General features: G+C 40.2%; 1 protein-coding gene across 3 annotated transcripts in view; it reads left to right on the top strand.

The window, feature by feature from the left end:
* Positions 1 to 23,597, top strand: part of RPS6KA6 (ribosomal protein S6 kinase A6) — a 90,331-nt gene extending 66,734 nt beyond the window's left edge. For all 3 annotated transcript variants that reach the window (XM_081897368.1, XM_081897367.1, XM_081897369.1), the window contains exons 12-22: positions 410 to 474; positions 2,559 to 2,661; positions 3,058 to 3,182; positions 4,705 to 4,830; positions 8,284 to 8,373; positions 10,841 to 10,999; positions 11,584 to 11,745; positions 12,176 to 12,252; positions 13,254 to 13,371; positions 14,529 to 14,669; positions 14,772 to 23,597. In XM_081897368.1, coding sequence (XP_081753494.1) covers positions 410 to 474; positions 2,559 to 2,661; positions 3,058 to 3,182; positions 4,705 to 4,830; positions 8,284 to 8,373; positions 10,841 to 10,999; positions 11,584 to 11,745; positions 12,176 to 12,252; positions 13,254 to 13,371; positions 14,529 to 14,669; positions 14,772 to 14,897 — 1,292 coding nt within the window. In that variant the 3' untranslated portion in view covers positions 14,898 to 23,597. The remainder of the gene's footprint in view (positions 1 to 409; positions 475 to 2,558; positions 2,662 to 3,057; positions 3,183 to 4,704; positions 4,831 to 8,283; positions 8,374 to 10,840; positions 11,000 to 11,583; positions 11,746 to 12,175; positions 12,253 to 13,253; positions 13,372 to 14,528; positions 14,670 to 14,771) is intronic.
* The last annotated feature ends 3,903 nt before the right edge of the window (positions 23,598 to 27,500 follow it).

Raw genomic sequence — 27,500 nt, 5'->3', positions numbered from 1 at the left:
TATGTGTGGGTACAGTACCTGATATAAACAATCTTGTTTCTTTTTTCATTTTCATGGTACACCTGAAGGTGAAAAAACTGCATGTGGTCAATCTTGGAATTTTTATTTCACTTCAAATGCTATAAGTAGATGTGTTCCATATCCTCAGACTTTCTCTTAAATCTGGTTACTAAATATAGGCTGGGATTCAAAGAGTGCCCAAGGTTTGAGGCATGTCAACTAAGAGACAACAGTCTGCTATTCAAAACTATCATTCAAAACCCTTAGTTTTGAAACGATATTCCAATATATTTTAGGTAAGGTAGAGAGGTGCTATTTGAGAAACTAAAAGTCAAAGCCTCTTTGGATGCCCCACAATATTTTTCTTTACGCTGTTTGATTTAGTACCTTTCATTTCCTGCAATGACAGGAGCTGGTCCTGATGGGGTTGAAGAAATCAAGAGACATCCTTTCTTTTCAACCATTGATTGGAATGTGAGTACATAAAAGAAGGCTGAAATTTAACACTCCATTTTTGTAATGTTGCCTTTCAAAAAATAAATAAATGTGGGATATATCAAATTGTTCAAGCAGCCAAACATTGTGTACTTCTAGCATCTATTTAGAAAACCTATTTTCTAAAAAGAAAAGAAGAAAAAAACCATTAAGGGAGACTGAGATGAAATCACATATGAACCAACCCAGACCCTACAGTCATCATCTGAGGCCCTTCTTCATGTATCTCCTCCAGGAAAGTGAGTGTTTTCTGTGGGAACTCCCCAGTTGTGGAATGTTTGAGGAGCCTTTCTTCTGTATCTTTAGGCACTAGGCAAAAACACTCCTTTTCTCACAGGCCTTTGGCTAATTAAACAATCTACGGCCTTTTAAATTGGACAGAGACCCATTTAGTCCCTGTTAATGGGATATCCTTAGATCACACCTGATTGAGGTAGAGGTGATGCACCACTTCATCTCAACTCAGTGCCTTTTTGCTATGAGGAAGCCAAAACCCCCAATAGGGCCCAATCTGTTTGCAGGAAAATTCCTTCCTGGCTCCAGATACAGCAATTATTAAACCATAGTGGTCCTGAACTCAGGCACAACCAGTCTAAATATTCAGGTGTCAGACCAGAGTGAAGATATCCACTCTGGTCACTGCCCAATCCCAGCCTCCAGGATGCCCTTGATTTGGCAATTTGGAGGATGACGTGCTCTCCTGTGGATCCCCAAACAATCAGCCACTATGAAGTGGCATCTTGTCCCATGGGGAGTAGAGGGGCAGCTGCGACACACCACAACTGCCACCCACCCTGGCACCAGGTAAGCGGCCATTTCCAACCTTCAGTCCTAAATGTCTAAAATTTGTTCATTTTCCCATTTCATACTCTAATTTTTATCTAATTGTTATTATTAATAAAAGACAGCAATGGCTTTTCTTTGATCAAACATATCAACTTTGCCTCCAATAAGTTCAACAATCATGCCTCCATATTTAACAATAACAATAAAAATTCTGTCATTGTCCACATAAGTCTCTCTGCTGTTATATTGAGATATTATTCCATAGTTCTTTTTTTGTTATGTAACCATTAATTCATACCCAGTTCAGTGTCATCTGTTCCAATTTCCTGTTGGGTTTGATGTGGCTTTGCATCCTTATCTAAAAAACATTTCCAAGAAAAGGGCCAGAGGTTTGATAGCTTTTTCTTCTGAGTTCACTCAAAATTGTACACTGAGAGAGCATTTCTTTCTCAACTCTGTTGATTACAGATCCTATCTCTCTCCATCCATGACTTCATTCCATTCCTGCAGAATCGAACTCCACCATTTGGCTGTTTCTTTCCTCCAAACACCCTTGTGAAGGGCTTTTCTATTTCACTATCTGTTCCTTCCAACTCTACCATTTCACCCTCTGGTTCTGCCAATCCTTTACCCATATTCTTCTCCAAAGTCTCTGTATCATCTTTGATTCCACTTTTCATTTCATTTGTCTCTGGCTTGCTTTCATTTACTATTAGATCAACCTTTGATCTAATCAATTTTATTTGCTTACCAAACATTTGCTGATGGATGCCAACAGTCAGTGGAATGTCCAAAATATACTTGCCATACTGAATATTTTTGATCTTATTAACAATTCAGTATCATTACATTTCCTGTCTCTATCTTAAGATCTTCATAGCCTTATATCTTATTAGAATAAAACCATTCTCTGTGGAAGTCCTTTTTCCAAATTTGCAGGAAGAGAAGAGGAAGTGAGAGTAGAAAACCAATGTTTCACTGGGGCTCACTACAACTCATGCATGTACTGTTAAGCCATGGCTTAGCATTAATGTGCAAGTTCAGCCATTATGTGCAAGAAGTGAGTCGAGAGAAAGATATTTTTCTTGTCTTTTCCCCCCACCCAAGCATGCAGAGAATTGTTTTTTGTAGCCTTTTGGAAGTTCTTCAGATTCACACTAGAGAATCAGGTGAACCCAACTTAAAGAGAAGTACCTACTTTACATTTTGATGCTTTAATTTTGCATGTGATGTGTTTGCGTTCATGAGGAAATAATATATTGCAATTCCATTTTCAGAAACTATACAGGAGAGAGATTCTGCCTCCATTTAAACCTGCTTCCGGGAGGCCAGAAGACACATTTTGTTTTGATCCAGAATTCACAGCAAAAACACCAAAAGGTAATACGGTAAAACAAACAAGCAAAAAACAATATAAACTCTTTTCTCTACCATGCCCATTTACAGTGTAAATTTCAGTTAAAATCCAAGCAGTGTTGGAATGGATCTAATCTGCTTAAAAACAATAAAATGAAATATGCTTTTTGATCTCTTTGGAAATTAAATCGTCAAGTTAATTGTTTGAAAAACAAATCTCAGAAAGAAGACGAAGTAGCTCTTTATTCCTTCTGCCTTTGTCAGTTTCTTCCTCTTATAGATCCGTTAAATTCTTATAAATGTAAATGAGCTTACTATTTATACTTGTCTTTATTTTTCAAAAAGTGAAATAAAAATCTGTAACTGCAGTGGAAAAAATGTATTATGGGCTGTCTAACGTATTGTAAATTTAATCATTAGATTCTCCAGGAGTTCCACCTAGTGCTAATGCACACCAGCTCTTCAAAGGCTTTAGCTTTGTCGCAACTACGGCCATAGAAGACCACAAAATCTCCCCTCACAACAACATATTGCCAATAGTACAGGTAAAAGGTTTCGTTTTCTCACCCTGGGTCCTGTATACACATATAACTATTGAAACAGCTTCTTCCAGTGGTGTAGTGATAAGATTTGCAGTAATTGCTTATTAAGCAAATATACAAGATGCATATTTTCTATTTTCTGAATATTAATCCTCCAGCACAGCCGTGGAAGACCTCTGTCTCACAGATCTAATTGGCCCGCGAGGCAGTTTTATCCAAGCCACACCCATCTGTATTGCACCGAACATCATATGTAGCATCGTATGAGATGTCATATGCATAGCTGTCGTTTCCCCCTTTTTAAGGGAAATTCCCTTATTCCGAATAGGATTCCTCGCAAGAAAAGGGAAAAGTTGACAGCTATGGATATGTAACATCAGAAGTGGGGCAGGCAAATACAGGGCTGGAATACATGACGAATCAGCTGCACTGGGAACTTGCTAGTAAGCTGGTAGGGCTTTTCTCTGAGCCAATCAGCTAACGTATGCTGAAATCTAGTGCCTTTTGAAGTTGTGCTGAGTGCAAGCTTTTAAAAGAACTACTTCTCAATTTTATCCGCTGATGGGTGCTGAAAGGGAACTCCTCTGAGGTCCATTTACAAGCATAGTAGAAATTCAAATTCTGCCTGAAAACAGTGGTTTTTCCTCTGCCAATCTGCAGAGCAAAAACGTCATTTTTTAAAATGTGAAGAGCGGCAGAGGAAAAATGTCCACCTGCTGGCATGGTTTGAATCCATACCATACTTGCAAACAGACTTTAAAGGTGTTTCCTAATTTAGCACTGAGAGAGAACTCACTTGAAGTCATCACCTGATGTCAGGTGATTGACAAGTGGGCAGCTCCACCCGTCTTCCAAAGTTGGCCCACAGGGAAGGTGGAGGGATTTTAGAATCCAGCCTGCCAACTGGATCTGGTTGCCCACCCTTGTTGTAGCAGGTTCACAAATAAACATAGAGGATGAAACTTGTCAGTCTCAAAATTCTAGCTAGTACACACATTTTCCCAGCTGAGGATTGTTTTTTCTGGAGGTTCAGGGGGCGGAGAGCATGCCTTATGTAGAATATCTTATTCACATCTTACATAAGGCAATTAACATTTAGGTGCAGATCATCAGGCTTCCAATGCCCAATCCAATCCAAATATCTTTATTGTACTAGCTATTGGCCATGACAAATCTGAATCAAAAATAAATATAAACAAAAGGGGTGTCACACCACAAATAATGGTCTCTATTTAGATCTCTGCATCTCCCTTACAGTTCATGGCTATATTTTCTTGTCCCTAGGGTCCTACTTGAGGCAGACAAAACTATCAGTAGTTTAGGCCAATAAATTGTGATCTTGTTTTGCAGCTCTGTGCCCTTATGGTTCTCATTGCTGCCCTATTGTACCACTCTGGGCACACTGCAGAAGCATCTAATAAAAGTATATTTGCCATATGTTTGGGAACTGAATCGTTTACTGAAGTTTATGAAATGATTGTTAAGAATTGTGTATAGCTTTAAACAACAGTTTGTTTGCTTTTAGCAACTTCATGGGAACAGTGCACTGTTCACAGATGCTTATGAACTTAAGGAGGACATTGGTGTTGGCTCATATTCAGTGTGTAAGCGCTGCATCCACATGGCTTCAAGCATGGAGTTTGCTGTGAAGGTATATATGGAGTTCCTTTCTCCATAGTTGGTACTGGCAAATCTATTAATAGATCTTAGATCTCTTTCCTCTAACCATACTTAACTATTTTTTTGCTGAATACAAAAATCTGCATTTTTAAAACAAAGACCTTTCACTCTAATGTTTATAAAGCAACCTATTATTAAAACATTATTCAACTGTAAGCTTTACAATAAATACTCCATATTCTTGCTTACATATAGTTACCTTCATGTACCCAAGGGAGTATCCTGCAACTTAGGAATATCTTTGTAATGTCCTGCTGGAGTTGCTTAGGACACTTAAAAAGATTTAGTCTCTTTGATGCCACAGTACTCTTTATCTTCTATAAATAAATGGTCTATACAGCCCTTAACGGCTTGTGACCAGTTTTGTTGGAGGATTGCCTTCCTCCATATGTACTTTCTGGACAGCTTCTGTCTGCAGAACTTGCGCTATTTACAAGTGCTATATAATGCTCCACAGTAGCTATGTGCCAATCTTCTAGTGCGGTCACATCTGTGTTTCAAAACACCTTGCCTATTGATGCTAGGCAAGTGGCCTTACTGTATTGTTTTAGACACCTGCTGAAAATCTTTTTCTTTCAGCATGCCAACCCAGACATATAATTTAGTGTTGTACATTCTGTTTTTATGCTTTGCTGATCTCATCTGTGCTTATTAATACTAAAATAACAATGTACACTGCTTAGATTTTTATGATTAAGCATTCTATACATATTTCAAAATAAAGCAGAAGTCAAATAAAAATATTTTTGAAACTGATAATCAACAGAGCACTTGGGGGTAAATCTGATAATAAACTGAAACAAGTAAATAGTTCAGTGATTAGTGGTCCTCCAGTCAGAAGACCTACATTGGCGAAATGGTGATCAGATCCTTACTTCTATTGCTGTCCTTTTTTCTCAGAGCATCATGACATCTAGGCGAAAGAGAAACCTTGAGTGCATGAATTGTGAACACCAACTGATGTGCAGTGGTACCTCAGGTTACATAAGCTTCAGGTTACAGACGCTTCAGGTTACAGACTTCACTAACCCAGAAATAGTGCTTCAGGTTAAGAACTTTGCTTCAGGATGAGAACAGAAATCGTGCTTTGGCAGGCGGCGGCAGCGGGAGGCCCCATTAGCTAAAGTAGCGCTTCAGGTTAAGTACAGTTTCAGGTTAAGAACTGACCTCCGGAATGAATTAAGTACTTAATCCGAGGTACCACTGTATTCAGTTGATGGTCAATAGTAGATAAGGTGTGCAGTGCTACACGCCTCCCCATGCTTATAATTCCTAAGAGGCTTGAAAGTGAACATATCATCCTCTTCTTTTAAGAAATGACAACACATGAATAATCTCTTCCTATCTTCTTTGATTGAATTTTGGTATACAGTGGTACCTCAGGTTAAAAACTTAATTCGTTCTGGAGGTCTGTTCTTATCCTGAAACTGTTCTTAACCTGAGGTACCACTTTAGCAAATGGGGCCTCCCACTGCTGCCGTACCACCACCACACGATTTCTTTTCTCATCCTGAAGTAAAATTCTTAACCCGAGGTACTATTTCTGGGTTAGCGGAGTTTGTAACCTGAAGCGTCTATAACCCGAGGTACCACTGTAAATGGCAGAAGTTGTCACTGTGTCCTTCCCATTTAACACAATTACTCTGTTAAGAAAAAATAACTTCCTTCAAGGCATTTCAAAGAAAAGTCCTTTATAGATTCATATGTTCTTATATTAATGGTAGCCCACTGTCAGAAAAGCAACTAAAAAACCAACTGCAAGGTACCCCAGCAAGTTCATTACTTTTATCTCCAGTTCCTTTATTTTAAAACAGGTGATTCATCCTCTCACATTTTTTGAACATCTTTGAAAGATCTGCTGTCAAAGATTTATGCAATTTTTAAAAATACTACTTATCTTTCCTTCTTGGGAAGACTCTCCTCCCTGAAAGAGAGGGGAGTGGTTGTGGGCTGGAGCCCGAGCACCACCCATCAGGGGGCGTTGCTCCCTGCCTCCAGCTCACCTGGCTGGCACTCACGCCCCCCCGGTGGCCACCCAACCAGGTGCCGCGGTGGGGGCGTGTTCAGCAGCCTTTTGCTGCAGTGCCAGCCTTTCCCTGGCCTCATTCCTCATCGTCGTCCTGTCACGAGTCACCCTCCACTCCCTTTTAGTTAGGGCTTAGGTCATTGGCCTTGCTATGGACCTTAGGTTGGTCGCCCTGGTTGCCCGGGGGGCCTGGTAGGAGTTTTTCCATTTGGCAATAGGCTTTTTGGTTTTTTCGCCTACCTCGTAGCAATCATCACAACTTTTGTGGTATTGGTGGGTAGGTTAGGCATTGGAATAATGTGTTGTGGTGTGTCGAAGTGCTAGGTGTGGCCATCGCCTATGCCTTCAATTTTTAGGCGTATTCTGTTAAAGGAATCTGGCGGTTGTGTATTCTGTCCGATGCCTGCTTGGCGGGAGGCCATGGCACGACCCGCGGTGACAGCAGGGGTGAGCCTATAGTTGGATTAGCATCAACAGGTGATGAACCCCTGTGAATAAACCCACTTGTTTCGATCCAATGCCTAAGCCAATACCTTTTCATTGCTGTAATCAATAAAGTTGTGGCCTTTTCTAGCCCATTAACCTTATATCACGTGTCCTTGTGTCTTCATTTCACTTCGCGGGGGTCGGGCCCTCGAACCACAATTAAAATTTGTGTGGGGAAAAGACCTTGCAGAGGAATTAAAAACAAACCAATTGAATAAAATATGGGCACCCAAGCTTTTAATATATGTTTCAGTTGGAAGCTAGCTCACAGGTCACCTGTGAAATTGATTCACAATAAAAATGGGGTGATATACAGTATGTGCTGGAGGAATTGTCATGGAAGATTCCCATATTGGCACCTCATATGTAACCACCCAGCAGTGAAAACATTATGCAACATAGTCTTTAAAGAAATAATATTATCACTGAACAAAAAATTGAGAGGAATTATTTTCTCTGTGTTTCTGTGGTATTATTCTGAAACCCTCTAAAATTGGGATTATTTTATGCTGGTTGCAGAGCTCTAAAAACTGGAAAGATGTTACTGATCTTAGTAGCTGTTACATGAGCAGAGTTATAGACGCTTCAGGTACAGAGAACATTCAACCTGGATTCCTTCTCTTTTAGTGTGGCAAGAACTCATTTTGTCATATAAACAAGCCAGTCATTTGTATTCCAACTCAATATCATTTTATTTGAAAAAGCATACTATTTACATGTTCTTAACTGGACTGCACTCCTTGAAATGACCTCTCTTAGAAGTAAAGCACTTGCTCAGATGTATGCCTACAAACACTATGTTTATTGTGGTTTACAGGTTTTTAAAGTTGTTTACATTTTATTGTTGCTATAAAACTGTTTTCATTTTAAAAAACTAATGTGTAACTTTTGCATGCCGTTTAATTTTTCCAGATAATTGACAAAAGTAAAAGAGATCCCTCTGAAGAAATCGAGATTCTGATGCGCTATGGACAGCATCCTAACATTATTACTTTAAAAGATGTATGTATTCTTCTTGGTTTCTGAAAAAGCATACTGTCTGTAAACATGGATTTAGTAAAACATGTTCTTGCTATTCTCCACTAGAATATAGAAAGTTCAACCTCTTTAATAATTTTCAGGAAAATATTTCACTGTGCCTCATTAAAAGCCCATTACCATAATTGAATGTACAGTGGAACCTAGACTTACATATGCCTCGTCTCACGGACGTTCCAAGTTGTGTCTGTGGCAAATCCGGAAGTAAACACTGGGTTTGGCACAATTCACGCATGTGCGGAAGTGGCTTCTGCCACCTGCGCATGTGCAGAAGCGGCCGCCACCTGCGCACGCGCGAAAGCGCACTGTCGCCAAATGCGCACACGCACAGGACGCCTCTTCTAGCATCCCATTTTGACCAGTGGACGGACCTCCAGGATGGATTATGTCTCTAAGTGGAGGTTCCACTGTAATGCTATGCCATGTGTTCAGTTGTCCATGTGACTATTGCTGTAGGGGAGACTGTGCCTTTTTGCTAAACCCCACAGACATACATAGAGGTCCGCACATATATCTGTGCACCTTCCTGCATAAGAAATGATGTAATCTCTGTGGGAATTGGTAGTATGTTAGCATTGCCTGGAATTCATTTGCACGTGGTTTCATTTGGTTTATGGACTCACACAGATAGTGAAATGAAACACCAATGTGGCCTTAGTAAATGTGCATTTGAATCTGCTAGAACTAGGGATGGATAATATTTTTGGTTCTAGAAGACAGATTCTTACCAGGCCGCTCAGGGCCTTATTTGACAGGTGAGCACCTGCCAATCACCTGGTTTCTTAGAAAATCTGATTTTCTAGATCCATTTCAGTCGGAATTGTGGCACAGAAATTGCTTGGGTCACCTTGCATGATGACATCTTTCAGGGGAGAGACAGGAGAAATTTGTCCTTGTTAATTCTTCTCAGCCTCATAGTGGCTTTAGATATCATCGACCATGATACCCTTTTGGAGCTGCTGTCGAAATTACGGCTGGGTAGCACCCAGTGGTTTTGGTCCTACTTGGATGGTCATTTCCAGAGGAGATGCTTGGGGAGTGCTCTTCACTCCTCTGGAGCCTGGAATGTGGGGTTCCTCAGGGTTCAATCCCCCTCAATGCTTTTTAACATCCACATGAAACTGCTGAGTAGGGTCATTCAGAATTTTGGAGTACATTGTCAGCAATATGCTCACTGGGCAAGGCAGTTTGAGCATATAACATCCATCTTGGATCAACTAAACTGGCTACCATTTCGTTTCCAGGCCCAATTCTGAGTGCTGGTTTTGACCTAAAAAGCCTCAGGACTGCAATATCTCAAAGACCACCTCTCTACATAGGAGCCAACCCAGACCCTGCAATCATCATATCAGGCCCTACTTCCTGTGCTGCCTCTGAAAGAGGTCCGGAGGGCAGCAACATGAGAAGGGGGCCTTTTGTGCGGTGGCTTCCTGCTTCTGGAGTGCTCTCCCCAGGAAGGCTTGCCAGGTGCCTTCGTTGCATATCTTTAGGTGCCAGGCAAAAATATTTCTCTGTTCCTATGCTTTTGCCTAATTAAACCACCTATGGCCTTTTAAACAGGGTATGAGGAGTTCGTTTGTTATTATGTTATGATTTTTAGTGGTTTTTGTAAACCACGTTCTGATCTTCAGATGATGGGTGGTATATAAATTGGATAAATAATAATAATGAAAGGTGGACAGAAATACCCACCTGTCAAAATCTCTTGTGCAGCTTTGCACGTTGTCTTTCACTTCTCCTTCAAGCCACTGTTGAAGTTTTAAAAGAAAAATGCACAAAGACTTGCAAAGGTAAACACTCTAGCATTCTATCTTAAAGCTGCAAAACACCCTTTGAAGTAGTGACCACCTCCTTTAAAGGATGGGGTGGGTGCTCCAAAGTGTGCTTTAAGACAGGATCCACTTTTCTCTTCCACATCAATAAACTGGGAGGGGAGAAAGAAAGGTGCATTTTGCATGCAAATGCAATGGAGAGGAGTTCTCTTGCACCCTGCCTTTGCTTGCAAAATGCTGCCTGAATGTTTGGCACACAATTTGGTATTTGGAAGCAGAGGAGCCTTGCAAAAGCCTTTGCAAGTCTCCCCTTTCCCTTTTAAATCATCTAGTCTTGGGCGGATCTTCTATCTCTGCTCATCTGGTGCTGAGTGGAGATTAAATCCTGCTGCCTGGGCTGCATGATCTTGTTTCCTGCCAGGGAAGGGATGCCCTTCCTATACTGGAATTTGACTTTGTAATTCAGATTTTTTGGGGTCATTTTACTCAGAGTAGATACATTGAAATTAATAAGCATGACTCTGTTAGGGATATGAACTTTAGTAGGTCTATGCTAAGTTAAACTTAGTTGAATATATTATATGACTCTGATTCACTTTTCTCAAGTAATCAGGTGCCTGGGAATATTTACATTACTCATATGCATTTAATTTCCACAGGTGTATGATGATGGTAAATATATCTACCTTGTCACAGAATTAATGAAGGGAGGTGAACTACTGGATCGTATACTCAGACAAAAATATTTCTCAGAACGGGAAGCAAGTGCTGTATTGTTTACGATCACTAAAACAGTTGACTACCTTCATTGTCAAGGAGTAAGTTATGTCCATTTTGATTATTGTATAGTAATTACATTCGTATACATTCTAATATGTTGTTAATATTGTGGAGTAACTTTAAACTAGGCAGTGCTCTACATAGTAAACAGGACTGTAGGATATTGTGATCAAGAGTTTGATTAGGTAAGCAATAACGTAAAAGTAAATTTACAATAGTAATTTATTCTGAAATCTGTAGGCAAAAGAAAAATGTGTAGTTTTTCTTTTTTCACTAGTGACTAAAATCTGGATCTGCTTTCATGATGGAAAAGCAAGCATCAGTTCTTAAAAAATTAATGAAAGCATGCTTACTCAAAAATAAATTTCATCAATCTCAGTAGGGTTTATTCCTTATCCCGTGTTCTTAAGATTGCAGTCTAAATCAGCAGCCTGGTTAAGTTGCATTTACTGTATGCTATGAATAGTATCTAATTAAATTACCCATATTGGGCCCACATGCGTGTTGTATTGATTCTGCATCTGAAGTATTTGTCTCTTTCTTTAAAATTTTTTTGAAAAAGCTCCAAATGATCATTTCCTGCTTTTTTCAGTTTTCAGTTTAACATTTGTGTATTTTTAAGGTGGTGCATCGAGACCTTAAACCCAGTAACATTTTATATATGGATGACTCAAATAATGCTGACTCCATCAGGATCTGTGATTTTGGTTTTGCAAAACAACTTCGGGGGGAGAATGGGCTTCTTTTAACCCCCTGTTACACTGCCAACTTTGTAGCGCCAGAGGTATGCTGAATTTCTTGTATATTATTTGCACATGCTCTTGTGACATCTCAAGAAAGTAGTTACATTATATTATCTATTTGCCTTGTATCTTCTAATTGCAAAAGAAGTAAAGTTTTGTTACTTTTTTATCAAATTGCTTACTTATTACATTTATAGAGAGCTGTTCTCATAGCTCAAGGCAGTTAACAAAGCTTTGCAAAATAAATATGTTAAGAATACGTTTTGTTCTTTTAACAGTGTTAAAGCAGATGCATAGAAACCAATTTTCAATATTAACTGTTGTCATCTTTAACCGGAACATTTCTGAAATCATAGCTACTGTAACTAGCATGTTTTTGAGATTTTCTTTTAAGCTGTTACTTGGGACTTTCAAATTATAGTCTTTTCATGACAGAAAAATTGAACTGTTTATTCTTCTCTATTTCATTAGGTTCTCATGAGACAGGGATATGATGCTGCTTGTGATATCTGGAGCTTGGGTGTCCTTCTTTATACAATGTTGGCTGGGTAAGAAGTGTTTTTCATTTAATCATTGCACTGAATGTTTATTATTATTATAATATTACATTTATATCCCACTTTTTATCCTAGGAGCTCAAGGTGTTGTACTGTCATGGACTGGCTGGATGCAGGAAGAGTGGTGGGAGGCACAAGCTGGGGGTCCCCCAGGGGAAGAAGGCTCAGCGCCATGGGATGGGTGGCAGGACAATGATAAGTAGTAGAAGAGGGAGCAGATTGGGAAGATGAGGTTTCAGAAGCTGAAGAGCTAATAGGGTTTAGTGAGCAGGAAAGGCTGTGGCAGAGAGCAGTCCAGAAGCAGAAGCGTAGGCTGGTGAGGAAGGGGACCAAGAGGCAGAGTGGAAACAGGCTGCTGAAGAAGCCAATATGTTTCCTCCTGCTGTTGTGACCAGCTCCCCTCCTCCCTGGTCTCTCAGAACATGAAGAGGGATGAATAGGGCAGAGCAAAGAGAGACAAAATGAAGGAGCTTCAGGTTCCTGGGGAAGGATCCAAGGGAGGAGGTACCTTTAGAGAGCAGTGGAAGGTGGGGACCTTCAGTCCTCGTAACGCCCTAATTGGGGCAAGACCTACTGGGAAAATTTGCTATGATCGCTAGGCCTGCCCTGTTTTGTTTCTTTGAATAAAGAGACACCTTGTAAGTTTTTGCGGACTTGCTCCCAACTCCTACCTTGAAACCTACACACTTCTCCCTCTCTCTGTTTTACCATCACAACAAGCCTGTGAGGTAGGTTAGGTTGAGAGATAGTGATTGGCCAAGATCATGCAGTGAGCTTTATCTCTGAGTGGTCTCCCTGGTCCTAGTCAGCACACTAACCACTATATCACACAGGTGTTTTTTATGTGGCTGTAGCTATTTCTCTATAGTCTAGCACAGGTGAAGTAAGTGCCATCCTACATGAAATTTGACACCTCATAGTCAATAGGCTTCAGTGATGTCTGTTAAAATTATTGTATTATTCTAATCTTGTTCTTTTGTATTGGAACCCAGGTATACTCCTTTTGCCAATGGTCCCAATGATACCCCTGAGGAAATCCTGTTACGAATAGGCAGTGGGAATTTTTCTTTAAGTGGAGGCAACTGGGACACTGTTTCAGATGCAGCAAAGGTGTAAATGTATTTTATCTTATAATTTATAAAATAAAGGTAACTGTGTGAAACATCAGAATAACATTTTTGGCTAGGATCAATAATTCAAACTATGACATCAACAGCAAACTTCTCTTTAAGGTCTTTCTCTAAGCATTTGAAAAGTAATTTTGTATTGAAGCAGAACTGAAAGCACCACTTTGGTCTCTGTCATTTTTGGTTCCTAAGGTATTTATCGGAGGTAGAAAAAGCAACCTGTTTTGTTATTTACGAAACTCAGACCCAAGCTGCTGTTGTAGAATTTGTGTTGCATGAGCTTTAATTATTTAAAAACTCATTAAATTTCTATATATATGAATAGATGGTATGTAAATTATGAGCCCATTTATTTTGACATTCAATTATCCTGTTTTCCTATGGCATTTGATGTCTGAGACTTTTACTGTACCTTATCTCTGAAATCAGAAGTTCTTGTTTAGCTTAGATTTATAGGTAAGCAGTGGAATTTTAAAACTGTATGAAAGGTCACATTTAAAAGCATAGGGTGACATTAAACTAAATCAAACTTTGAATAGACCTATTAAAATAAATGGACGTAAGTCAATTGACGTCAGTGGTTCCACTCAGTGTATGACTAACATTTGATGTCACCCATAGGATAGAATAAATGCAAGCGGTATATATATTCATCACATATAGCACCTTTGATCAATAATTATTTAAAAGTCGATAACATGTATAATTTACTACTTCGGAAACTATTCTACTGAATTTATGAAATGCAATTGAGACTTTTAATAGTTCACATAGAATGTTCTCTGTAAGAGATGGAAATATTACATCTGCAGCATGCCTAAGTGGGTTATGAGTGTTGGCCAAAAGCAACATAAAGCAACATGAGACTGTTTTATACAAAATTAAGATTTAGAACATGCTCTATTGCTTTTTTGGAATTTACTATATGTTTAAATCTCTGAGGAAAATTCAGAGACTCATGTGGGCTCTGATGCACACATGGTGCTCTTTTTCATTTGGGCTTCTCTCTCTGTATGAGTGTTAACTGCTTCAGAAGAAAGATCACTTGAATGTCATTATATGATTGATAAGACCAAAAGGGTCCAATCTCTCACTGCTTAGATTTGGTTGTAACAGTTGTATCTGTCCAATTTGCTTTAGGATTTGCTATCTCATATGCTGCATGTAGATCCACATCAGCGATATACTGCAGAGCAAGTTCTTAAGCATTCGTGGATAGCATGTAGGGACCAGTTGCCACATTACCAGCTAAACAGGCAAGATGCACCTCATCTAGTAAAGGTAAAACTGGAACTAACTAATCTGTTGTTACCTGTGGGAGATTGGGGTTTTGGTTTTGTTATTCGTCATGAGGGTATCTATTTTAATTTCATTATCTTTTAGGGTGCCATGGCTGCCACCTATTCTGCACTGAATAACAAGACATTTCAGCCTGTGTTGGAGCCTGTTGCAGCTTCAAGCTTAGCTCAACGACGGAGCATGAAAAAGCTAACATCAACCGACTTATAGTTCCACCGGGGCACTTAACCAAAGTGGAGCAAGAGAAAAAATTCAATAAGTGGCTCTGTATCTGCCTGGCCTGTGATTTAAAAGGCATATACAAGTTCCTCCTACACTACTTGAATTCTGTTGAAGAAAAAGAAGATATCCACAGGTTCAGTGGGATTCATCACACATTTTGTAGGAAGTGTCAGTGATTCATTGAAACAAAGCATCAGGGTACATCATAATGATCATGAAGAGTTTTCTGTACACGGTCCTTTTCAAAGATCTGTTGCATTATGTTAATACTTTTAAATACTGTATAGTTTTTCCCAGTTTATAAATAAATGGTTTAGGGGACCATCAACACTGCTCAAGTTGTAAATTTAAAATTGAAAGAAAATAGTCAGTGTTTTAGTATTTTTGCTATCTGGCCCTATTGTAAAATAACGAAACAAAATCAAACTTATGTGCTCTAGTTTTGTAAATTGGTCACTTTACCAATGGACTCCATTCACTTAACTCATTGGTACAGCAAGATAAGGATAACTGAAAAGGATGTGCCGGTGCAAAACTCATGTACGTTAAAATGGAAGCCCCAAGTATGCCTGGTAACAGGCAACTGAAGAAAATGTACAAAGGGAATCAGCCACGAACCTGCACTTCATCGTAGTGTGAAAGCCATCACTAGAACTGTAGGATTGGTCAGCCTGGGAGTGCTTTTGTGTAAGACTGCTGTGAGGTGTTGGTGGTTAGAATGATAAAGCCTACTATATTTTTAACATACATGTGACATCTCCATCCTCGGAGGCTTTGAAGAAAAGGGTGAGTAGGCATTTTGGGTATGCTTTAGGAATAGAATAAGACAATTAGGTATAGAATATCTAGGACTGTGAGGTGATCTAGATGAGCCCCTCTCCAACATATTATCATTCTGTGATAAGGGATTAGGTGTGTTCCATTGTCAGTACTGTATACATTTGCAAAACATGGGCTGTGCCCTTTCATTTACTGTAGAAGGGCTGATAATTGTTTCTGCACTGAGGTTTTAAATACAAGCCCTCTAGAGCAAGAACCTATAGAATTACCATTATTACTCTTGACAGGCAATTGAAGCTACCTTGATAGTCCACTGTGTTCTTGTTTCCTTCCCTTTCCACCGTTAGATGTTATTTCACCATGAATTATAAGATACTGATTTTTTTTATTAAAAAAACACATATTCACATTTCATAATGTTTTTAAATTTATTCATACTTTCTGTAGAAAATTAGTACATCGTTTTTTTCCAGACCCTTTATAAACATTTCAAAGATGAATATCCATTTTAAGCCCTTCGAAGTCCTGGATCAGATCTAAACTTTGAAATGTGTTCTAAATATTTTTTTTAATCTGTTCTGGAGAATTTGTCTCAATGGAAAAAGTAGAGAAAAGTCTGCAGTTTCTTGCTGTTGTTGCCATAACCAATCTTAAGCATAAGGTCAGCAGCTGAACATGTTAGCCCACATTGGATTTACAAACTGGTGTATATTACCCCAAAGATGTGAATTTTAAAAGAAGCACATTTCAGTAAGCCTTAGCCTAGACTTTATAATGATCTCACAATATTTGGCCACAGAATATGCTTCTGAGATATTGCAAGATGAGATCAGATGGAACCTTCCCCCAATAAAAACCCTCATGTTGATAATATATGATCACCTTTTTTAATGTGAGTTCTTGAAATAACCACTAATGCAGTCAGGGAAAAGAAACTCCATTCCATGTGACTAAATATGAAGAACTTAACTAGTTTTAACTGTTTACATATTGTTAAATATGCTGGGAGATCATATCATTTTTGTTGATGCTTCCATTGGGAATGACAGAGCAGCTGGAGCTGAACACCTGAAATAGAATGCAGGTTCTAAATTCAATAAATCATTACAATAATATACCCTAGTTTATGAGCATAAAATTATATGAGTAAAGAAAATTATAGATCCCTCATTTATTTCATCAGTGAAAGTGTGACTTAACATTTTACAGTTTAAAGTCCCACTCTTCCAAAGAATTTTGGATAGTGTGTTTGGTGTGTCCTTCCCTTTCCCCAAATCTATATAACTGCCTTATGCCTTGTCAGCAAACATAGCCCAGTGTTGTCTATTCTGACTGGATGACTCTCTCCTGGGTCCTGGGCAGGGACCTTTCACAACAGATCCTTTGAACTAGAGTTGAAACATAAAAACCATGTGAGATTAACCAGCTGAGAAATAGTGACTCGCTCATGGTCCATGGTTGAATGGGGATTTGAGCTCAGAACTTCCTTGTTCTGTGCTAGCTGCTATGAACAAATGGTGGTTTGTTGGTAATACCAAATGAGCTAAATCTGTGGGAGACTGTAAGGTAATAGAAGCATCCAGCTATGTTGAAAGAAGAGGGTGGCAGATGGAATTGTTTGTTAGGACAAAATTATTCACGTTTGTAATTATGCATACATAGCATAAAGCACAGAATATAATAGAGTAGGAGAAGACAAGAGTGCCTTCTGTGCAATGGAAAACTAGACATTGACAGTGCTGTTTTTCTAGAAAAAGAGATGCCAGAATTCACCATGAATGCCTCCCTTGTTCACTTCTAATGGCAATGGAGCGCACCTGAGAGGTGCCAGAACTGAGTTGCAGTGAGTTCCGGCTGAAAAAAAGCCCTGGGTACTGGCATTCTCCCTATTAAACCTCCCCGCCCCCTCAAAAGTAATGTGGAGCAGATTTGAAAAGTGATGTTACATCACTTGTATTTTATGGACTGTGATCCATGCAAGTTGCCACAATGCGTTTCTTTTTACGGTGCCACCAGACTTTTGTTTGTTTTCCTGCAAGATGGCTAGAACATGGATAATTCTCTCTAGGGAAAGCAGTAATGGAAGTTAGAAACATCGCTGTCAATTAGGATTGGGGGTCAGGGCATCCAGCCAAATGTATTGTTGCCCTTCATCCTCACCACCAAAAGGCAGAAGAGTGGATACCAGGGAATGGAGTATAGGATTTAGTGTGCACTTCCTTATAAAACCAGAATAGGGTTCCATGCTAAATGGACCACTTCTTTGATTCAAGCAAAGCTGTTCTGTTTTCATTTTTTGTTTTTATGCCGAAAGAGTGAAGTGCCTTATTCAGAGACTCATGACAGGCAATTTGAAAGATACTAAATTATTTCTGTGTGTGTGCCATCAGCACATACAGAACATCCACAGTGATAGCCCTACACTGAATGATCATACCATAGGTTGCCATATGCTAAAGTGGATTAGCATCCTGACTTTTAGCTCTCAGAATGAATTTTAGAGCTGGTTTGCACTAGGTAGTGGCACCTTTACAAGGACCTCTATGCGGAGATGAAATTTGAATGAGCTGCCACCTTTGTGTGGCAAACAAAGTGTGGATGTTTCGACATCCACACTTGCAGCAACCCCATTTCTAGAGCTGCTGTCATTGTAGAAATTGCAACACAGCCCCTTGTGTGGAGCTGTCTGTTCATATAAATGGCATCTCCTAACCCAAAGCTCAAATGTGGCCCTGTACATTTGCAAGCATTCATGAGGACCACTGACTAGTGTGAGTTGGCTGTTGTGTAACCATTCTATGAGTCAACTAATCCCAGTTGGATGGTCTTGATTATGTGCTCTGAGACTCCATTGTGCCTGTGTGATTAGATTCCCACCCTCCCCATAGAGTTTTCTATCACCAACTGTGTCCTGGTTGTCATCTAAAGTGTTGCTTCTCATGAAATATTTCTTCTTTAAAAATCTACCTATGCTTAATTGGAGCTCCCAATGCGAGGACTACTGCATTCAGAGCATCACTGTTGAGTGATTAACATACTGTCTCCAATTTGAATATATAGGTGGAATCTTGAAATATTATTGCACATTGCTAAAATGCAATGCAAATTTGGAAAATTACCTTTGGGGTGCATGTGCATAGGCTGCACCTGAAGAAATCATAGACATGTGACAAAATTATCATGATATCACAGCCCATCGTTTGGGTTCTGTGAGGCTCTCCATGCCCAAATACCTGTTGGAAAATCAGTGTATTGTTTAATCACATTTGTCTTTCTCCAAGCTGTGGCCCACTTTTCTTGCCTCTTGCTTTGGTAAACTGCATGAAAAAAACAGTGACTGACATCTTCATGGCAAAGCTGCTTGCTTAGGACGATCTCCTTTTAGGGTAGTGGTACCCTGAAAGATTGGGTAATGCTGGTGCAACTTGCAGCACATGGCCTCTTTGATTTTCTACCTTGACTTTGGGGCAGGGAGGAAACCCTGAAAAAGTAGGAAGCCAGAAACAGTTTCCTGGCAAGTACACAGTAGCGTAGCATGAAAAGTCTACAGGCACAGCTGTGTCAATTGATGGGGCAGCAAAGGATCCACACACTTGTATTCAGATGCATTATATAAAGAGAAATAACCTGTGTGACTTCAAGATGGCTTCAGTAAACCAAATTATGTGTGTTTCAAAGCCCAGATATTATATTATAGTACTTGTTGAATCTGCCCTATTGAAAATGGGCACTCTTTGTCATTTTTTTAAAGCCACTAGTTAATTTTGTTGTAAATACGTCATTTAAATACATTAGCATTAAATACAGGGATTACTTTTAGTATGTGGTCCAATAGGAGCTATATTTTTTGGCAAACCAATTTTACCCATATTTAGAATAGTCCTGCTGGTGGAAAGTGGTGGTTGTGCCTGTACAGATATGTATTCATTCTGCACTTGGCAGTATGATCCCAATCTGTGTTAGACAACAAGGGAAGGGTCTTCCAATTACACAATGGCTAAGTTTATGAACCGGCTAGAAAACTCTACTATGCACACCCTTTGAACTTAATAGCAGTTGTTGTGCAGATGCATTAGAGTCCTTGCAGAGTTGCCTTCATTTTAGCACAACTTTAACAGGGAAAGGTCTCAGTGGTTTTCAGCTCCTTGTCTCCTATGAGGATTGAGGGATGGTTGCTCCCACTCTGCAGTAATGCTAGAGGATAATTATAAAATTAGTTATCTGTGTTAATATAGACTTGCAGTGGAAGTAGAGATACTGAGTAGCTGAAACTAATAGGTGAATTTTAAAAAACAAATTTAAGTCAAAAGCCATCTTTTTTGGGGGGGGGTTCATGTAAGTAAATGCAGTTTTAAATTACAAATGGGCAGTTCTTCCAGATATAGTTCCTGAATACCCTCTTCAGAAATGTTTTATTAAACTGAAAATTTGTGCTGAGTTAAATTGCTGAAGAAATGAGCAGAAGCGGTATCCCTTTTCTAGGATGGAAATGTTCATATTAAAAGGGGTGTGGGAAAACTGTGGTTGCAATTGACTTTTACTTATGCTGCATTCTTCCACCGTCCCAAGCACTTTGGCATTCTTGCACTGAATGGTTTGATTCAGACATAACACAACTCTGTGTATAAAGCCAAGATATGCATGGGCCTTGTCCTCACTGCCCTTTCTTTGCTTCCTTCCTCTTCATACTTGAGTTAGTCATAGTTTCCTCTTACATCTAAAGTGGTAAACTATAGGTCCTAAAATTGGAACAAGGTTTGAAGCTCTTGGTTTGTCCTGAGCTTTGTAACTATAGCTTCCCCCTTTCAGACATAATGGGAACCCATGGTTAATTAACCTAGGTAGTCTTCAGTGTTATGTCGGAACCAGACCATTGCCTAGTTTACATTTTTGAACCTGTTTGGGCATGTGCCTGGCTGTGAATTTCAAAACCTGGAAAAAGCATCATGTGACAGCAAATTATGCAGTGTTTAAATACATGCTATTTGAGGGTACAGCATTTTCTTACAGATTTAAAGTCACAAAAAAGTCCTACCCACTTCAACCCTGTTGTTAACGTTATAACATTCATTTCTCAAAACATTGTGGATTTGTATCATATTGTATTTATTTTGTTCAGGTTGTCTTCCTTTTTTTAAAAAAAAGTTTTCTTTTAAGGCTCTGTATATATTGACATTAAAGTTTGTGTTGTATTACATTCTACTTAAGGATGTAGCCGGTATTGTATTACATAGTATGTTGTTCTTTGCATCCATGCTGCTAAAGACAGTGTATGCTTTCTCTCTCTGAATCATGACATATGCCAAAGACAGCATAGAAATCTGTGTTTTTGTTATTGCTTCCGTTGAAATTTTGTGAGGAACATCTTTAAATTTAAGGGTCCATGGGTACAAGATATATTTTATAATGCACACACTCACACTCGCTCATAAGGTTTGCCAAGTGAAACAATTTTGATCATTTTTAGTTTTGAATCTTCTTAGTTTTTCATCAAAGCTCCTACAGTTACTTGAATTTAAATTCCTCTCAATTGTAAGAGGCCCCACTAAGATTGTGCACATGCTGTGGAATAGTGTGTGTGTGTGTGTGTGTGTGTGTGTGTGTGTGTGTTCAGAGGTAAGAGTAAGGTAAAGATTGTGCCAAAGCCTGCATTGCTGACATTTACGTCTTCTCTTCAGCCCTATTAAATTTTTGTCACACAGGAATAGGTGCCGTATTCTGGGAGCATGTTGCCAGCACCAGTTCTTCCTAACATAAAATCCAATTCTACACAATCAGAGTTCCACTCAGACAATACTTCCCTTTCCTCCTCTTCCCATGCCCACCCCCTCTAATGTGCTCCATAAAGTTCCACAACCCTAGAGCAGATTTCAAATGTCTATTTTTTTCTGCTCTTTTAGATGTGGTAGATGTTTTGTGTTAGGACATGCCTCTACACTAGCCATTTTGCCTTATACCACACCCCTGTGGCACCATTGTACAACTGGTGTCACTGCTGTTCTCAAAATTTCAAATGTGCTCAGTGACGCAAAAATTGTTGGCAACCCCTGCCCTAATTTATTTTTATAGGGCTTAATCATAGCATATACCTGTACTGGTCCTCTTGGGACTCTAAGCCTTTTCATAAGAAGAGTGTCATTCACACTATTTGCTTCATATGTGCTTCTGAGAGGAGAAGGGAGAGAGAGAGATGTCATCTAATTGCTGCCCGCCCCCGCCCCCCATTGTTAGTACCAGTGTTGGAATTATACAGTTTCAAAGGACTTACAAGTTTTTAAAAAGCAAACCCTTTAAGCTCATCAGGTAGTGGTGGTTCCTCACTAAGGTACAGCAGTATTTGACAAGTTTCCTGTGAAAACATATTTATAATAAAACTTATACCCTGTCTTTCAAGACACAATCCAACTCAAGATGGTGCCAAAGTATAAAATCAGCAATATAAAATACAAGTAAAAACAGTAGATGAGTATAGTATAGAGATATGGGCACAAACCCTATTAGGACAGATTTTTGGAAGCCACACTGACAGCCTTCTTGGCTAAAGATCAGGGTATAAATGCTGTAAACAAAATACACACTGGAAAAAGTCCATCCTCTCGTCCCCACCATCCAATATCACTCTGGCAACACTGGGAAGGGCCTCAGAGGCTGAGAAAGGTTATGAAGCAGGCTCCTACTTTACGTACCTCAAATCACAATGAATGTCTGTCTGTGTAAAGTGTTTCCTTTCCCCCAGGCACAGAACATTGGGTTTGAGTGCTACAAAAACAGGGTGACTGGAACAAGTGCAACTTCATGTTAACAGGTGTGGATGCTTGACATAAAGAGGAACAAGTCCATGTTTGACCCTCTTCAGAAGAATGCCACATGCATGCTCCCAACACATGAGAGGGGAACTGGGCCAGAATAAGTATCTCTTCCCCTACATGCCCAATAAATAGTCGTTGTCCCCCAACTGTTTTCTATACGTACGGTACAAACAACTGGAAGGACAGGGCCTTCATGTATTGTGCAAAGATTTATCCTCTTGATCTGGAGCCCCAGACACTCAGGGTTCCAGGCCACGTGGAAGCATTTTTGCATACAAGAACTGGTGTGAAGACCTGCTGCATGTACATGTTCACACTTGCATGTGTCAGTAGCAGTAGGATGACTTGACCCTGATCCAGTTTTTGGAGAATACCTGTGACAAACGCAGCAAATGCTGAGTGAGTGATAGATGTGAATCTGGAACATGCCTGTGAGATCTGACATCTGCATATGTGCATTGGCTTACTGCTCACTTTCACATAGGGATGTACAATGGTCTTTTGGGGGAGGGTTACTCGGTTTTTTCCAGTATTGAATGTTTTATTTGTTTCCTTTTTGTTCTTTTTCATAACTTTGGAACTACAGTATTTCATTTTGTTTCCATTAGTGCTGTTTGTATTTGCTATTATTTTCAGGGGGCGGGGACTAGCCAGTGTTCTGCTGCCTGTACCTTTGGTATTGAAGATACATCCAGAGTTCCCCCTATTCCTTGAAAGCATCAAAAAGTCAATACTGCAGATATATTAGAGAAAGATTTCCTGCTTTAGAAGGAGTTTTAAAAGAGGCATATCCTTTATGTTTCTTATTGCTTTCCATAGGAGATCCAGTTCTTCTTCTGCTTGTAAGTTCTGTTTTCCATCCTATTGGATGGCATGAAATGGTTATGCATTTTAATACTATCTCCCAACTCATCAGATTTCAATAATAATAATAATAATAATAATAAGGCATAGCAAGGGGTCACCATTTTATAAGTAATCTAAAAATGACACTGTGTTCTTGCTCTCTTCAATCCTCTTGTAACCCTTCTGTGACTTGTATGGGCTGTTCTAGGAGGGCTTCAACTGAAATGAAATAAAACTTTCCATTCAGAACTCATTTGTTTCAATTCCCACTTCTTTCTATAACAATTAAATGGGGCTCCTCCACAGGTGTTGGGGATCATGTGAAGGTCGATGAAATCTTCTGCAGGGTCAGCCCTACTATAAGGAAGAGTGAAGTAGCTGCTTGAGATGGGAAGCAGGGAGCAGCTGCAAGGTGTTGGACACAAGTGTGCATAGGATTCCCCCCCCCCCGGGAAGGAGTGGGGGGACACAAAGTAAAATACTGAGTGGGGAGCAGGCTAACCTCACAAAAAATGAGAAGAATACTGTCTACATTTTGTCTCGTATCTTGGGTTCTACAAATGCTAGAAACCTGCTTGAAAAGGAAGGAAGGAAGGAAGGAAGGAAGGAAGGAAGGAAGGAAGGAAGGAAGGAAGGAAGGAAGGAAGTGGTTGCATCGAGTGCAGCTCTAGGTAACTAGTTATGTTAGCATAGTGACATCCCCTTGCACAATAGAACTCCCTCTCCTCCCTCACCCATGTTCCTCTAAATTTGTTATGGGTGTTCCCCCTTCCCTGCAGAACAGATCTTGGGGGAGTGCAGGGCACACATGGGGGTGGGGGGATTCCATTGCACTAGCATAGGTCCTCATGGAAATGGAATGCGTGTCTTGGATGCCATGCACAAAATCACTTGTCCTCAGGTCCCGCTTGTGGGTTTCCCATGGACACCTGGTTGACCACTGTGAGATCAGGATGCTGGATTAGATGGGCCACTGGCCTGATCCAGCAGGGCTCTTCTTATGTTCTTAAGTTCCATGATTCATGGGATGGGTGTGGGGGTTCCTGCAGATGTGCATGGTTGGAAGATAATTTATTTGTCACACAACGTGTTCTGCACACCTTAGTCTGCTGCTCTTGGATATGGCAGAGGAAAGCATATTATTGCCAGTTTTGAAGTAATATTCAATTACTGACCTTGTGAATTCCTATATAGAAGTGGGGGTGGGTTGTCTTGTCCTTTCAGATAGAAAAATGTCTTGGACCAGCCTTGACTTGCAGAATTACGTGCACATTGGTTTATATCTAGAACACTGCTCTCTTTCTCTGTGTGTGTTTAAAGTCACTTTTGCAACACTTTGCAAAAACCCAATGTGTGGCATTGGAATAAACCTCACCATCTGCATCAAGCTGGAGCAGTTATTTCCTCTCCCATGAGAATCAAATTTGGATGTCCTTGTTCTGGCAGTTCTGAAGCCTATTAATAGTCCCTTTGACATACATAGAAGGGGATGGAGGGAAGGGGGAGAGCAACACCTGAATAAGCAGATAGGGGGAAGCAAAGATACATTGGCAGCAATTGGTATTTTTAAACTAAAATGTGAACCATTGCCCCAAGTGAATGCTCTAGAATGCCCTTGATTCATTTATTGTTCAAGAGCAGTGCCAGTAACAGTTATGCTTCATGGCAAATAATAAGTCAAAATAATATTTCAAAACCATGAAGATTTTCAAAAAAGTAACATCACAACCTCCAGATGTTATTCTGCCACCAACTCACAACATACATTGGTTCTGCTTATAAAAATATATACTAAGCAGCTTTTCACTTTGCACAGGTATTGCCATGCTTTTCTCTTTAAAAAGCAATTTTTAAAATTACATTTATATGCCCCCCTTCCTGCAAGGAACGGTGGCATACATGGTTCTAAAGGTAAAGGGTAAAGGGACCCGTGACCGTTAGGTCCAGTCGTGGCCGACTCTGGGGTTGCGACGCTCATCTCACTTTATTAGCCGAGGGAGCCGGCGTACAGCTTCCGGGTCATGTGGCCAGCATGACTAAGCCACTTCTGGCGAACCAGAGCAGCGCACGGAAATACCGTTTACCTTCCCGCTGGAGCGGTACCAATTTGTCTACTTGCACTGCGTGCTTTCGAACTGCTAGGTTGGCAGGAGCAGGGACCTAGCAACGAGAACTCACCCTGTTGCGGGGATTCAAACTGCAGACCTTCTGATCGCCAAGCCCTAGGCTCTGTGGTTTAACCCACAGCGCCACCCGCTGTGGTTCTACTCACCATTTTATCCTCAAAATACAGTGACTGGCCCTAGGTTACCCAGTGAGCTTCATGGCCGAATGGGGATTTGAACCCTGGCCTCTTGGGTCCTAGTGCAACACTCTAACCATGCCATATCTCAATATTAAAGGATTGGAGGTAAAAGAGATTCCAAGCCAATTTTCACAGCTGTGTTAATGAAAAGAAATGAAAGCTATTTTGTACGGTGCACCCATAGCTCATGGGCCCTATCTTGCTTGCCATGCAAAATCAATTCCTTCCAATGGCACTTCTTCCTGGTCTTCCAAAGGGTGCATCTTCTTCATCATCTTAATCATAACTGCAAGCAGATCAGAGCACACCACAACCAGGAAAATGTGCCACTCCTTGTTTATTAAGCACCTCCAACCTGCTTGCAATGACAGTATGCAAGATGAAAAACAGACCCTTTTGCAAGGGCCCTTCTTTCTTTATAAAGTTACTTGTATACTGCAATTTCATTTTTTTTTAAAAAAATCAGATAAGTGTAGAACCATTTTAAATATGCAATAAGTCTCACATAATGTTTTTAAAAAGAGAAAGATCACTAGTTTTCATGTCTAGGGTCACCTAATGAAGCTGATTGTTGGAAGGTTCAAGACAGACAAAAATAAATAGTTCTTCACACAGCATGTACTTAAACTATGGAATGTTCTACTAATGGGGAAATATTGGGTTTCAGTAGCCAGTACCTTGCAGGTTCGGGCCGGAATGGCCAATAAAATCCAGACTCCAGAGGTTAGCAAAACAAGGTGTTTATTTAGCATTGTAATGGACACCATTTAACCACCTAGAGCAGAAAGTGCCACCTCATGTAAAAAGCATAGCAATAGTTAAACTTTAAGCATTCCTACACAACAACTGTTCTGGCCAGCTAAGTCACACAGCATAGCTCAACCGCCTTCTGAAATAGCAATGGCCTTCATCCTTATCTCTTTCCTCTTGCTTACGTGCTGCTTTGTTCTTCTCTCATGGTTCTTTTGCAAAAACAACCTTCACATTCCAACCTTCGCTTGCTAAACCCTTCCAACACACATTTCAATTTTCATGCTATAATTTCAGTAAGTTCTCTGACAATACCATGAGATGTAGCAATGACCCCCAACTTGGATTGCTTTATAAGGGGGTTAGGCAAATGGTGGATTAGGCTGTCAATGGCTGTGCTCTGCCTCCACTGTTGGAGGAAATATGCCTCTGAATGCCAGTTGCTGGGGAAAGCGAGTAGGGAGAATGATGTTGCTCACAGGTCCTGCTTATGGACTTCTCAAAGGCATCTAGTTGGCTACTGGACTTTGTGGGTCTTTGATCTGATCCAGAAGGGCTGTGTTTATGTTCTCGTGGTTTTAGCTGCCTTTCCTTACTTTGTTTGCAGGAGGGGCTTCAGAAGGAGCCGTACTCCCCTTATGTTTAGAGCTGGGGGGCATTTTTCTTTTACCACACTACTTCCTGGACAAGAAATACAATCCGCAGGGTATGAAACTGCTGAATAGGGTTTTTATTCATTATTTGAACATTCTTCATGGAACCCTCAGATCGTCAGTTTACATTCTTTCATATAGGTAAAAGTAAAGGGACCCCTGACTATTAGGTCCAGTCGTGACTGACTCTGGGGTTGCAGAGCTCATCTCGCTTTACTGGCCGAGGGAGCCGGTGTACAGCTTCCGGGTCATGTGGCCAGCATGACTAAGCCGCTTCTGGCAAACCAGAGCAGCACACGGAAACGCCGTTTACCTTCCCACCGGAGCGGTACCTATTTATCTACTTGCACTTTGACATGCTTTTGAACTGCTAGGTTGGCAGAAGCAGGGACTGAGCAATGGGAGCTCACCCGGTCCCGGGGATTCGAACCGCTGCCCTTCTGATCGG

This window comes from Podarcis melisellensis (genome assembly GCF_964234715.1).
Source record: "Podarcis melisellensis genome assembly, chromosome: Z".
NCBI lineage: Eukaryota > Metazoa > Chordata > Lepidosauria > Squamata > Lacertidae > Podarcis > Podarcis melisellensis.
This window is presented reverse-complemented; position numbering and strand designations above follow the sequence as displayed.